Below are 14237 nucleotides of genomic sequence, written 5' to 3' on the forward strand. Positions count from 1 at the left end.
TAACTGGACTTCTTTTAACTTTATTGACAATGAGAAGTAAAACATAGAATTCACTCTGATAACTTCAACTGTTGTTTGTTTGCTTTTCCAGTGAACACTCCTCTAAAATGTCTGATTTTCATGCAGATAGTGCTCAGGGCAATCTAAAAATCAGGTGCTCTTGAATGTCTCAAGCTACCAAAAAAAAGTAATTCCAAATAATCCTGGCCATTGTTTTTTCTACATGGTATTAAATGCTTTGCTGCGTGATTGTGAAATATTTTGAGTCTTACTCACAGGAAGCATACTTAATTTTAAAAGATACGGTCTTGTTTTGTCAAAAGTCAGTTTCTTACTGCAGGTCAAGTCCAGGACATGCTAAAATGACAGACCATAGTCTTGACATGGGCAGTTCCTGAGCTAGACAATTAACAAGGCATTGAGGATCTAAATGGCATCTGATTGGCATCAGATGGCAGAGAAGACATAATATTCTGTCCATTTTAACTGAGCTAATTTGTCATTTCCACATGAGCATGACTACCTTCATCCTCTTTATTTGTACAGCTGTCCTGAGACTGTAATGCTGTGGTAGTCACATTGGATGGGCACAAATAATAGATGTGATAATAGATGTTATGACATGGTATCAGTTTGGTCTTAACAAAGCTCCCAGTCATTATCAGTCTTTGAGCTGAAAGAAAGAGAGACAATCCACCAGCTTGACATGGCATGCTAAAGTTGTATCAGCTGTCAAACCTATTGTGAATTCTGGATTCAGCGACTGTGGTTTATGACTTCACTACCTCCTGCTGAAGACATAAACCATGGAGTCAATTAAATTCATAGCTTAGCAACTAGAGAAGGCATTTTTGTCAGCCTAAAGGACCATATATCCTGGAAGTGTTTATTGCTTACGATAGTTAATTACCATCAAAAGGTTTCTCACCTTTTTTCTGAGTACTCCGAAAATCATGTCTCTTCAACTGTCCAAAGGATATATCATTATTTGAAAAATTTTTCAGCTGTTGGCTGCAGAGTGTACACATTAATTAAAAATATTAAAGTTGCTGCAGAAACACGTTGTCAACAAAATGCATTGTTAACAGCAAGGCATTGGAACATTAGTGAGAAATACCTTGTCCTTTTTTTTTTTTTTTTTTTTTCTCCTGCTGATGAATGTTATATTTTGCATGGTAAAAGCTAGTTCAGTATACTAAGAAAAAGTCTTGATTCCAGTAGAGTGAATGGTTCAAATAATTGTATTTACTATTTTATTAGTCTCATTCATTTTATTTTTCTAATACTCAGAATTGTGCTGTAATTAGAGCGGTTGTCCAGTCTTTTCTTATCAAGTATGAAGAGTCTGTCATAGCTGCTTTAAAAGGTACTTCAGTGAATAAATTCAGTTTTAGAACAGAGGATGTGCAAGGCACTGCCAACAGACTGTCTGCAAATGCCCATACAAGCAAATATTCAAATAATACCCAGAGTCCTTACTGTCCATTCATTGTTAACAAAAATGTAGAATCAGCAGATTTTAATACTTGTAGCTCTTAATTTCCGTAATATTTTATACTCCAAATTATGCTATCAAAAAAGTATAACTGTTATAACTTTCTGTTATACTTCAGCAACTTTGTCTGTTGCTGAAGACAAAATGCTGATTCTGCCCTGGAATTTTTGCATGTGACTTCATTGGAAACAAAATCACGGTTTAAGTGAAGGGTGCCAGTAATGACAAACGGAACACAAGGTATACGAGGATACTTTTTCAGGTAGTCCTCCATTATCCTTGTTGGGCTTCTTTTCCTAGCCTCTGAACTAAATTTGTGTTCATAGTTTTAGTGCCCTGAGGTTTAAAAAAAATGCTTCAAGGCCCTGCTTGCAATTTGTGAGAAAAGATTTTGTTCGGACAGATTCAGTCTACACTCAGCAGAATGGAATTTGGTTCTATCACTTCAACATAATTTGATGCCTGGAGCTAACATACATGTCTACAGCCACCTTTGATTTCTGTCCTTTCGTTTTTCCTGAATCCATTCATAGGAATGAACGTATGGTTTGTCGTTTCTGTGAATGGAGATTTTACTGAAATACCCTTTACTGCCCCCAAGTGGTCTTAGAGCCATAGCCTTTTTTTTTTTTTTTTTTTTTTTTTTCTGGAAAGCATGGGGAGCCATTTTGCTCTCTCTTCAAATAACGTGGCATAACCGATAGGCTAACTCTGAAAATAAAGCAAAACACTCTTAAAACAACTTATAGCAAAACCATTATGATGATATATAATGAAAAATATGAATAATGTTATGATAAAAATGTGAATAACGAAGAGCGTTATGTAGGCTTTGTAGGGTGAAAGTGCAGACAGCTCATATGTGAAATGTTTGACTAGAAAGCTTATTTTACTCATCACTGAGTCTGTGATTTAATAGTTGTTCAGCAGCACAGAACAAAAACCAAAACAACTCCATACCAACGCTATAGACTAAGAAATCCAGTTGTTTTGTAATGGGGAATGTTTTTACTTGAAAATATGGATTACCTTGGAAAACTTCATCGAAATCCGTAGAGCTGATCTGTATGATACTGCAGGTACAGATACTGAATTTAGAGCTGTGTATAAATAAGTGACATTCTGCAGCCTCCTAAACATTTTTAACTAAATCTATTCAAATTTATACTTTCTGTAAATGCATTTGCTAATAACTATCATTTTTTCCTGCAGGAAACTTCACACCTATTATATAAGGCATTAAAATCTGAGAGTGATGATGGAAGACGTGAGCTAGAAAAACTTAAGATAATGAGTATATAACGTGGCTTGAAAGAGAGAGGGAACTCTTGATTTGTTCTAATGTCTACAAAGCCCTTTTGTCTAAAATGAGCCAACACTTCTCTGGTGGCAAAAATATGATGCTCAGTAGAGTCTTATTCTTGAAGAAGGAGTTAATTACATTGGTGGACCCAGGAGGACTTGCAATGTAACCCAGATATCTTGCAGAGGTGGTGCTGGAGACCTGATGGAGATGAAAAGAAATTATCATCTTGACCAAATTGTTAAATTTGAAAGTTCTGTTCCTATAGCATCTAATGTGTGGAACAGATCTGCTGCCTCTACTGTAAGCTGTTTTGAATCATAACATTGTAACCTTGTTTTATCCATACAGTCATCTCCAAAATGCTGCCTATTGTGAGGTTTACAGTATTATTCACTGGCTTATCTGGACTCTTTTCAGGGTCAGCCTGGTGAGTTGGGAGCTCAAGGTCCAATTGGATCCTTAGGATCTACAGGACCAGCCGGTCTGCCAGGGGAAAAAGGACAGAGAGGTGAGAATGGGCAGCCTGGGCCAGCTGGAGAAAAAGGTGATAAGGTAGGAAACACCATAGACATCTCTTTTGGATATATGCAGTATATATTGTTAAATGCTAGCAAGTAAAACAGAACCTGAATAATTAGAAAGCATTTGCCAAACTATTCTCTTGCTCACCCAAAATTCTCACTAAAATCAATTACAGCTTTCTTTGGAAAAAGTATTTCAGGGATTATTTTTCCCTTTGGATTGAGAACTTAGAATTCTCAGAAGAAAAAAATAAATGAAAAAGATCAAATTTCTGATTAGTATATATCATGTCATCCTCCTTAACCTCAGAGGACTGTGGGAGGAATGTGGAGCTGGAGGGAGGAGCAAGGTGGTTTTAAAAGCACCGTACACTAAATATAATTTTACTGCCATTTACGGAGCATAAACTGCAGTTCAGGTCTATATTGTTCATAGCTGTGCAATCCCTATACTTAGCTCTTGGTACTTTATATTAATTTTAATGGTCTGATTTCACATCTCAGTGGATGATTAAAATCACCAAGGCAAGTGTCTAGCAGGTGAGATATAAGCCCTGTAAATAGAAATTGTGCTACAGGTATTATCAGAACAGGAGCAGGTCATGAAATTAAGTACAGAATAACGTAAATTATAGTCAACTTTCACTTCTTTGTACATTTATAGTTGTTCGAGAAAAAACGAATATGAGAAATTGACATTTGTCCTGTTACATGAGTACCTATTGGCTAGTCTGATTCTAAGCCTTTTGTCAGATATTTATTTCAGATAATAATTAAGGCTTTGATTCATATTTCAAACAAGCATTTCTTGTTTTTCACTATATAATATTTATTTGTTTATTTGTTTAGTTCTTCTAAAGCATTAATGACGTCAGCAACTTTGTTTTTTTCATGTCACCTGTTTTTAGGGCCCAACTGGAGTCCCAGGATTTCCTGGTCTAGATGGTGTTCCTGTACGTATTGAATGAATATTGCTTTATAAAATCACGGTTTCTATAAAGTCAAAGCAAGTCTTCTGATAGAATAATACACTTAATAAATTGTTTGGTTTATATCCATCCATTCTTATTGTACTACCTCAGAATTACATATGTTTCAAAAATGTTAAGTAGCCAGGATAACATCAGCTGTGTTTACTACTTATATCAAATTCCACAAAATCTCAGTGAGGTAAGGAAATTGTTTTCATCGGGGAGAGGGGCAGTGAAGATAGAGACTAACCCAAGTCCACCCAGCATGTGTTAGGATTAAAAACAGTGAGTTTATTTTCTTAGGCTCTGTAATATGCTATAGCCTGCATGCTGCATTATTTACATTTCTGAAAGTTATCTCAAATTGTGTGTATTGTTTTCTGTTCAAGCTTTTTTATTTTTATTTTTTTATTTTTTCCATAGTCCTTTGGCAGGGAAATAAATAAATCAAAAAATAAATCACTGAATTTTACCTGACTAGGGACTGAAGAAGTAAAGTGAGTCCTAAATATATAAGCGTTTGATGGTACATTTTTCTGAATATGGTTTTCAGTGTGGAAATGGGTGTGGTAAAAGAAAAATAGTATCTCTTAGATGTAGTATTTTAAAAAATGTTTATTATAACTAAATTCTTACGCTGTTACTGGTTTCATATGGATCAAACAAAGTTTAAATGTGAAAACAGAACTAGAAACTGAGTGGGTGTCTTAGCATCTGCTTGTCAGCTGTCCAAACTTGACAATGAGACAATTACCAGAAAGTCTACATAATGTAGAGTTCATGGAGCCAAAATCTAGCGCTCCCAAGAAATGTATAACTTTTTGATGAAAAATGTTAATCAGAAAAAGTGTCCACAATTTGGCTTGAAGTGCCGTAAAGATAAGAAGAAAGTAAAATTTGCAAGAACATTTCAGGCAAATGGCCAGGATAATTTCCTGATGATTTTTCAGAACCAAAAAATACTCACTGCTTTTATTCCCTACCATCTAACTTGAAGTAGAACTAAACTTTACATTGGTTAAGTCTTGCTATGTTGGAAAATTACTTCCTCAGATCTGGAATTTACAGTCATTCGCTGTGATTACTTTATGCTTGAGTTAAGCTGTGTCTTCTTTTTCATTAGTTTATCCTATCAATTAAAAAATAGGAGGCTGTTTCAGATGACCTTTGTATATGGCCTTCAGAAACAGTAAAATTACATCATGTGTTACTAGACAAGATGACTTTTCTTTACAGCCACAAGAAAGATTATAGTTAGAGAGCTGGAGTCTGCTTTCCCTGAGAAAATAGCCCATTAGTTATTGATTCAAATGAGAGCTCAGTCTGGTCCTCTACCCAGTGCTGTCCCTGTCATATTTGTGATCTATTGAAGAACAACATGTTAAAAAGGTGGGGATTCTTCACTTCTTATCACACAAAAAAACATATATAGAGAGATCACAATAGAAAACATTTCTAGTGTAAAGAGGATGAAGCTGGGACCACTGGGAGATGTCCTCTGTTTCAGTTCTGTGATATTTGTTCCTGAATTTTGTTAATTTAAAAACTAATTTTCTGCGTATTGTGGCATGTCTCTAATAAAAAGTAAAAAAAGTAAACTGTCTTTCAGGGATTACCAGGAAGTGAAGGACCCAGGGGCAAACATGGTGTAGATGGCTGCAATGGCTCAAGAGGAGATCCAGGATTTCCAGGCGAAAATGGATATATTGGACCTAGAGGTCCTTATGTATGTTAAAGGCATTCCTATTGGCTGTTATTCATGTATGTCTACATTTCCTTTGCAAGCTCATAGCTCTTTAAATGAAAGGATTTTACACTATGGCACTAGCTTTCCACTTGACAGTGAAGTTCCAGGCACCTTCTATTCTTGCTAAGGTTAAAAGGAATGAAGAACACTTGATGCCTTGGTGGATTAAGTTTGAGCTTGAAAGTGAAAGAAGTTCCTATAGACTTTAAGTATATATGTCGAGCTTGATAGTTAAATTCTACTTTGTTTCCCTGGTACATAACCACACTAAAGCTAGTAGCATTTTATGGAAGTAAAACTGAGGAGTACCTTGAAAACATACCATTTATAACTGCTTGAAACTGCATAAAAGCCTTAATAGTAGGAACACACCTGAGATGAGTTAGCAATCAATCAGTGGAAGTTTCAACAAGTCCTGTAATACTTTAAGACTTGTTAGTGGTAGATCACAAAAATGTACTAGTAGGTCTCTTCCAAAATCATGCTCTTACAGTTTCACGTCTCTTTTTAGATATCCACTCATGATCACTCTGTGCACACCTAATCTTAATCAGTGTTTATCTGTATACATGGAGATAATTTCAGTTGAAATTGCCACTTTCATATTGTTCACTTTTCCTGTTAAAATGGAAGGCATTTTAAAATTATTTAAATAGTTAGATTAGCAGTGCATATCAGTAAAGAATATAAGTTATTGTAGCTCCAGAGAAGTTTTGCTGAACCGATCTAGTCACCAGTTTTTGACTTTTTGTGGAAACAATTTTTACTTGTCAATGATTAATAATATGTCCTTAGTTGGTCTCAGTGCTTCCCTTTCTAAATAAAACAGTAAAAACCAGTGCAATTTACATGAAAAGTCAAATGTGTTTAGTAGGATTTAAGTAAGATGCTGATTCAGACATATGCAATCAATGAGAGGGGGTGAGAAGACATTATCAAAATTTATCACTTAGAAAAAACGTACAGTTCAAGTGTTGGACCTGTAGTCAATACCTGATAAAAAAAACCTGCTAATAACCTCATTTGTTATACCTTTCAAGGTAACCCATTACACTCCAAATGGTAAGATGGTTTCAGCTCTATTACATTTACCTGTGTTTTCCTACTTATGGCTTTCAAAATGGAGTTTTGCCTTTAATAATTAGACAAATGACATAAAAAAAAAGAGACATGGGACAAACTGCAGCATAAACCCATCCCATTCCAGGATCATGCTCTTTGTTAGGCCTAGAAAAGTATTTGCAACCTACAAAGAAAAGAAAACACAAGAGGCATGTAGCCTTGGATATCCATACTAAAATCCAGTGCAAATTAATTTGGCTATCCAGAAAAACAAGACATAGTAACCATATTTGCTTGTGTGCAAGAATGCTACTCCAACCTCACTGTGCATTGCCTGTTTTTAAATCAATTTTCTTGCACCAAGTACCGACTTGACTATATATTACAGCTAATATTTTTGTTGCTTCTTATTTATAACATCATCTTGCATAATTTTATATAACACTGTGTACGTATTCCTCAGCTTTACTTCCTTTACCTCACCAATAAATTTAAAAAATAGATTAATTTCTATTTGCAAGTTCTTAATTAAGTCAGTTAATAAACTGAATCTAATAAAGATTTTAATTACACAAGAGATGACATGTAAAATAAGGAAAGACAAGCATAACTTCTGAGATGTTTAATGTGTTCCCTAGCAGCTGTTGTTTGACCTATAAATGTCATCCTGTCTACTGTAGGTATATCCAGCTGCAGGCAGCTGTAACTCTTCTTATTGTACCATTCTAGGGATAACTACTTTCCCTGTTGCACTCTGACTTCAGGATTTGAACAAGTGTATAATATCAGGAAACCAGTAGAGTTTTAAAGTGGTTAAGCTCCATGGAAAACAGTAACCTAGTTTATTGAAATCAATAGTTAAGTGGTTATGGGCTTCAGTTAAATTGTACCTGGTATGTCAGGATTTCAAAGGAGAAAATATCAGAAATAATGTCTTAATATATTTGTTCTTCAGATATATACGTATCATGCAGTTAACAGTCAATTGAACATTACAGGTAAATTTTGAAAAAGCGGTCATCAGCTCTTGCAAACTCATCCTGAGGTTTTGAGGGTGTTATGATAGGCCAAGTTATACAAAGGAATTCACAGCAAGAACCACAAGAACTTAATTTTTAAAAATAAATATGGCCTCTAGGTTTGTGTGTACATATATATTACTATTTTTGTAGACTGTGAAATATATTTGCTAATAGGTGGAAATGTTGAACATTGTGCATGTAACACAGTCCATACCATACTCCCAGCTTTTTAATTGTATGCAGAATCACACTAGCTACTTCTAAACAGCATGGACTTTTGGAGAAGGCAGTGCATGTAATAATTAAAGCCACTGACTCACTGAAAGAAAAGATAATGTTGATATACTTCATACTAAAGGCAAAATCTGTGAAAATTGTAGAACACTGAAGTACCAAGAGCTAAGGAGATACTAAGAGCAGGAGTCAGAATCTATGAGATGTTTTGCTCAGCTTTCCAGAAGAAAACTTGACATTTAAGGGTCTTGTAAGACAAAAGAGCTGCAAAATGTTAAAACAGCTATGGTGGTTCTAGTGGATTGCCTAGTGACATATGGACACCAGGAAAGTAGAGCCTAACATAAAAGATGGTGTTTTTTTTTTTTTTTTTTTCTTCTTTATAGGGAAATCCAGGGCAAAAAGGAGAAAAAGGAAATTCAGTATTTGTTTCACATTTTGGAAAAGGACCCCCAGTAAGTATCTGATTGTGAAAAAAAATCGTATCTCGTAGGAAAAAACATACGGCAAATTCAATTGTTCTATCTCCTCATTGTTTATGAAGCTTGGTGCAATAACAAAAGCAAATACACAACTGGAACAGATAGTTTGAAATCTTAAATAAAATTTAGAGAACTCTGATAACAATTTAAAGTCTACACTTGTGATACTTCCTTTGCTAAATGATTGTCATTACAGGGAGAGAGGGGTGATCCTGGACCCCCTGGCGTTCCTGTAAGTACAGTTGATGGATTCTATACATGCTTTTTGCCTTTAAGATCTTTCAAATTTTTGTTCTTAATAAAATAAAGCAATACTGGGGTGTCTCCTTGCCTGCCTTAAATAGCAGAATTCCAGAATAAAGTCTAACGAACATCGATCCCCTGTTGTCAGCCTCCATGACCAGTTCATGGTGGCTGCATTGTACCACCTGCATTGTGGTTTGTGTGTAGGCAATTGCTGTGCATCGAGCAGTTGTCGCTCTTTATGTATTCAGTTTGCAGAATATTTTTTCCTTGAAATTCAAGGCTTCACAGGAGAGATGTAGAAATGCGACACCTTCAATGGTATCTGGTGGGTCTCCCGGGAATAGGTAGTACATGACCACATTTTTTGCCGTAAAAGCATGTTAGAAGAAGAGTTTAACTTCACTGTTGAGCTCTTACAGACTTTCACTCATATGACTGGTGCCTCTTCTTAGGCTTGTCAGCAAAGTATTCACTGATGAGTTGTTTCAAATCCCCATACTATATGTAGCACAGTTACTAACAAAGTATTCTTTTAACCATTAATAATATGTCACTGTATTGACATGTGCCTGTACAGTATTATCCAGAAACTGGTGCTGAGCTGCCCTAGCGACAGTGACATGTATGGTATACCTTCAGGCAAGGAATACATGCATGGAACGCCACTAGACTGAGTCCAAGTGATGCAGGCATTTTGGAGAAACTAATTTTGTGAAGACAATAGTAAGCTCTCAGTATTTTCACCAACAGGTCTTTTGCCATCTTTTTCAGGGTCCTAGAGGGTCAAGAGGTACAACAGGCCCACCTGGATACCCAGGCCAGCCAGGCTTGCCTGTAAGATCACCATGGTTTTACAGCCTTGCATTTTCCGGATTGGTGTAAATTCTTGCTTACCTGTTTTATAACTTGCCTTAGAGAGAATCAAAGCCTGTTTTATAACTTATAACTCCTTATAACTCTTTATAACTCCTTACAGAGAATCAAAGCCTAGAGGTAATTTTTGAGGCAGCTGATAAAAAAAGATGTTTGCTGTACCTTACCAGTTTTGAAGTATAGCATATGTTGATTCATTCCATGCCTGTGTTAACCTGAAGCATCCTGGCAGTCTGTGGTCATGGGGGAATGCTGCTAGTGTTCCCTCCTTATTTGCCATACCCAAGGCTACCTTGTGAAATAGAAAAGTGGGGAGCCAGAGTTCAGCCCTCCTGACCATGATAAGTAAATTGCACTTTGGGATAGGAACATCCCAAGAGGAAATTCTGCCTCTAGGTGATACTGGCAAGTAGAGTTAATTTTTGAAGCAAAGTTCTTTCTCTAAACCAGACATATTAACTTGTCTTCACTCTCTTTTAAAGGGTATTCCAGGTTACCCTGGTTTGCCAGGTGAACAGGTAGGCAATGACTTTTCCTGAAGTTGTTAGTGAAACAATAAGATTATACAGATATTTGAAATGTCCTTCATGGCAATTTGTTACCAAATTTTTCGAAAGAGTTACTTGATTAAATTATCATGTCAGCATTTTCTAATTACTTTCAAACTATGCACTTTTTTTTTCTTTGTCATCTAGGGAAATCCAGGTATTGGGGTAGATGGACAAAAGGGGGAGCCGGTAAGAAAAAACAAAAATATTACTAAATGTTATTACCCTAAGATTCACAGTAATACCTCTCTAGTAATGGTGTGTGTACTAGATCAGTTCCTGAATGTAATCTCTTGCTGTGTTCAGCAGCAGATGCCAAGGAAAGGGTGTAAGAAAAGAACAAGCAATGTTTCCTCTCTCAGTCTCCCCCTGGTAGCATACTCCGGACTTAAAGAATCAAAATGGAATATTTGATTTTTCATCTGTGAATGTATTCAGTCACTTTTTAGAATTGGTGTAAGTTTTCTAACATGCACAACTTTCCATAGCAAATCAGTAATTTTGTCTTTATATTCACAAAGCCTTGGGTTCAAAGGCGTTGGTCTGGAGCATGACAGACTGTATGTGCACACAAGATTAAACAATGCTGTAACCATCTCCACAGCAGATTCAGAACAGGAGCCATGAATACAGGGTTCTCATTTATTTCCTTACCTGTAACATTAATGAGTGATGAGAATAGAATGGTTATTAAGATTGTGAGCCATACTTATCAGCAAAGACTGTGGAGAGGCTTACAGATCTCAGTACAAACCCTTCTTTATCTAAAGGCATTAGTACAAGTATGTGCTCCAGAAGTACAAAATTACATAGTGCTGTAGTACAACAGAAAAACATACTGAGTCTCACTGAAAGCTGCATGGAACAGAACATCTTTCTGTGTACCTTTCACTTCCACAGGGCGATGTTGGACTGCCTGGACCACCTGGGTCGCCACTCTTAGTTGGACCTCCTGGAGCTCAGCTGTTTAAAGGAGAAAAGGTGTTAATTGTCTTCACATTTAACCGTACTCAACTTGGCAAGTACAATCCTGTGATGTAATTTTTGTAAGGATGGCATAAACAGCCTGTCTTGATAAAAAAGGAGCTACTGCCCTTGCTTTGGTTTTCATTACTTTGCATCATTAGTAAATCATATTTCAGGCATTTCAAGCAAAGATTATTACTCTAGTATTGAATCTCTTTTGTGGCTCTTCAGTAAGGCTTTTATTTTTCAGATCTGTGGTATGTATTCTCTTTGAGATTTATCCACTGCAATGTTTTGAGCTGTCAACCTTAATCCTTCTAGGGTGCTCTGTTGATATGAAAAATAAGGGTGATTTTGCTGTCTATTTTTAATGCAAAATCCTATTATTTATTGTATTTCTTCAGTGATACACCTACTGTAGCTACAACTGTATACCTTAAAGCATTAGAATGTATGTTAAAAAAGGAATTACAAATCTTGCGTTATGGAGAACCCTGTGTTGTTGTCCCTGTGTTTCTCAAGTCTGATTTGCAGGAATACAGAAATGAAAATGTGAATTTCAGCATTGCCAGCCCCACAGCCACAACTCAGGGAGCTGATAGATTTCATGTACTGGATCTTAGGCTTTCATTATGGAAAGGGTTGCTATGTAGAACTGTATGAGAAAGAAGGAAAGAACCACAAAAATCTGTATAAACTCCATGTTACTGCTGAGTGTGGCTTATGACATTGTGCAACACGATGTGATTGTGACTATGTAATACACCACGTATCCCATTCAGCCTGGAGCTGTGTGCAAAGGCATAGATTTATATAAGTGAAAACTTGCATCAAACTAGTAAGGCCACAGACAAAAAAGAACTACTCATACATGTTTGTAGGAACAAAGTCCCAATTAGAAAATCTCTGCAAATGAAAAGATACATCTATCTCAGTCCACAGTCATTGTGCTGGTTAGACAATGTGTTAACAAATTAAAAATCAGTACCTAATTATTTTTCTTGTTTCCTTCTGCCTGGTACACCTAGGGGAACAGGCCCAGTAACATTGTAATAGTTGTAATTCAGAACAGGACTTTAAAATGTTAAATGAAACATAACTATGTCCTCTGTAGTAAATGTACAAAAACTTTTCCTGCATACGCAGGGCCAAAAAGGACTACCTGGAATAACAGGATACAGAGGACCACGTGGACCCAAAGTAAGTAATGCTTTTTTTTTTTTTTTTTTTTTTTTTTTAATGATGCTGGCAAAGTCCTGTTATTTTTAAGTTAATATTTTAAAGCACAAGATCGTAGAAGAAATAACAGCACTTAATCACCACCGATATCAGTGTGAAAGCAAAAATACTTCAAAATCCTTTGAAACACCTTTCCAAGTCTGTTTTATACCTACCTGTCAAATGCTGCCTGGCCGTGAAAGGTGTGTTGTTTCCAGTTGGACTATTGACACAGGTGACTGGGACTGTGAAGGAACCAGAAACACGTTATTTTTTCTCAAGGAGAGAAATTAAGAAGTTATGTTTGTGTTCTTTATGGGGCATACGTCTGTTTCCCTAAATTTGTTAGGGAAAAACTTTACCTTTAGATTGTGACTGAAGAGAGAGTTGCTGTTTGCTGTCTCTTCTAGCTTTACTTTTCTTTCTGTCGGTATAATTCATTTAAATGTTGATACGCCAGTAAGGAGTTCCTGAATGCTGAGCAGAAGCAGTCACAGAAAAGATTCTAGATTCTTTATTGCTGATAGATTTGGAGGGGAGAAATCCACAGACAGGAAACTACCATATCTCAGAAAAAAAAAAAAAAGATAACAGACGATAACAAAAGAATGAAGCTAGTTTATGTTACACACTTATTTAACTTTGTAGGCAGAAGAGGAGAAGCAAGAAGGCTGAACATCACATTTCTGAGTTCGAAGTCTAGCACTTTTTCAGGAAGTCATTTTCCATCATAACCAGACTACTGTTATTTAGCACTGGAAAAGGAGACAAAACTCATCCTTTCATATCAGATTTACTTTGAAAATCGTGGGATTTATATGGTTGTTCTACTACTGTACAACATACAGAGCTGTATGTGTTGTAAACTTGTTAGTTACAAGCAGGAAATGAGGAATTGTGTGATGGTGCCCAAAAGGTGCCCACAGCCCCAAAAAAATCAAACTGCTGAAAGCACTTCAAGGTTGGAGAAGAGATTGTGCAGGGTTCTTGAACAACTGAAGCTATGAAGACGTTGCTGTGGTAGTACTGTATGAAATAAGTCCGAGTGATTGACCCTAGCAAGTGAAACAAGATCCATTAGTCTAATATATACATAACCAAATAAACATGCACTTAAAATAAATTTTATGCCTAACTTAATCAAGCAGTTTGTTTAAACTGAGTGTTTTGAATGCTCCAGGGTATACTTGGGAGAGGAGAAAAGGGTGAAAAAGGCATTGCTGGATTCCCTGGATTGCGGGTAAGGAAGTCCCATAATAAATTATTTTACAAATTCACTATAATTAGATTCATAAAATATGTGTTGGTTTAAGTATGTATTTCCAAACAAGATTTCCTTTTTATTCTTTTTATTTTAAAAAAAAAATAATTTGTCATACTTTCTATATAGAATATTTAGGAGTCCTGGGAGTCACCCTGTTCCACACTTAAACATAAGCTCATAGAGACTTTCCTTCCTTGGAAAGAAAGCAAATCTCTATAGTTTTCCTTTAAATATTCAGTGCTACATAAAGCTTCTCTAGAATAGCACAACACACTGATTTTA

General features: G+C 36.0%; 1 protein-coding gene across 1 annotated transcript in view; it reads left to right on the top strand.

Moving 5' to 3' along the window:
- The window catches only part of COL4A4 (collagen type IV alpha 4 chain), a 66711-nt gene that overhangs the window by 13786 nt on the left and 38688 nt on the right, over nt 1-14237 (top strand). The window contains exons 5-15 of the mRNA XM_035334687.1: nt 3219-3353; nt 4231-4275; nt 5903-6019; nt 8745-8813; nt 9037-9072; nt 9858-9920; nt 10442-10477; nt 10655-10696; nt 11408-11488; nt 12620-12673; nt 13872-13931. Coding sequence (XP_035190578.1) covers nt 3219-3353; nt 4231-4275; nt 5903-6019; nt 8745-8813; nt 9037-9072; nt 9858-9920; nt 10442-10477; nt 10655-10696; nt 11408-11488; nt 12620-12673; nt 13872-13931 — 738 coding nt within the window. The remainder of the gene's footprint in view (nt 1-3218; nt 3354-4230; nt 4276-5902; nt 6020-8744; nt 8814-9036; nt 9073-9857; nt 9921-10441; nt 10478-10654; nt 10697-11407; nt 11489-12619; nt 12674-13871; nt 13932-14237) is intronic.

Source organism: Oxyura jamaicensis, chromosome 9 (genome assembly GCF_011077185.1).
Source record: "Oxyura jamaicensis isolate SHBP4307 breed ruddy duck chromosome 9, BPBGC_Ojam_1.0, whole genome shotgun sequence".
In the NCBI taxonomy this organism is placed as follows: domain Eukaryota; kingdom Metazoa; phylum Chordata; class Aves; order Anseriformes; family Anatidae; genus Oxyura; species Oxyura jamaicensis.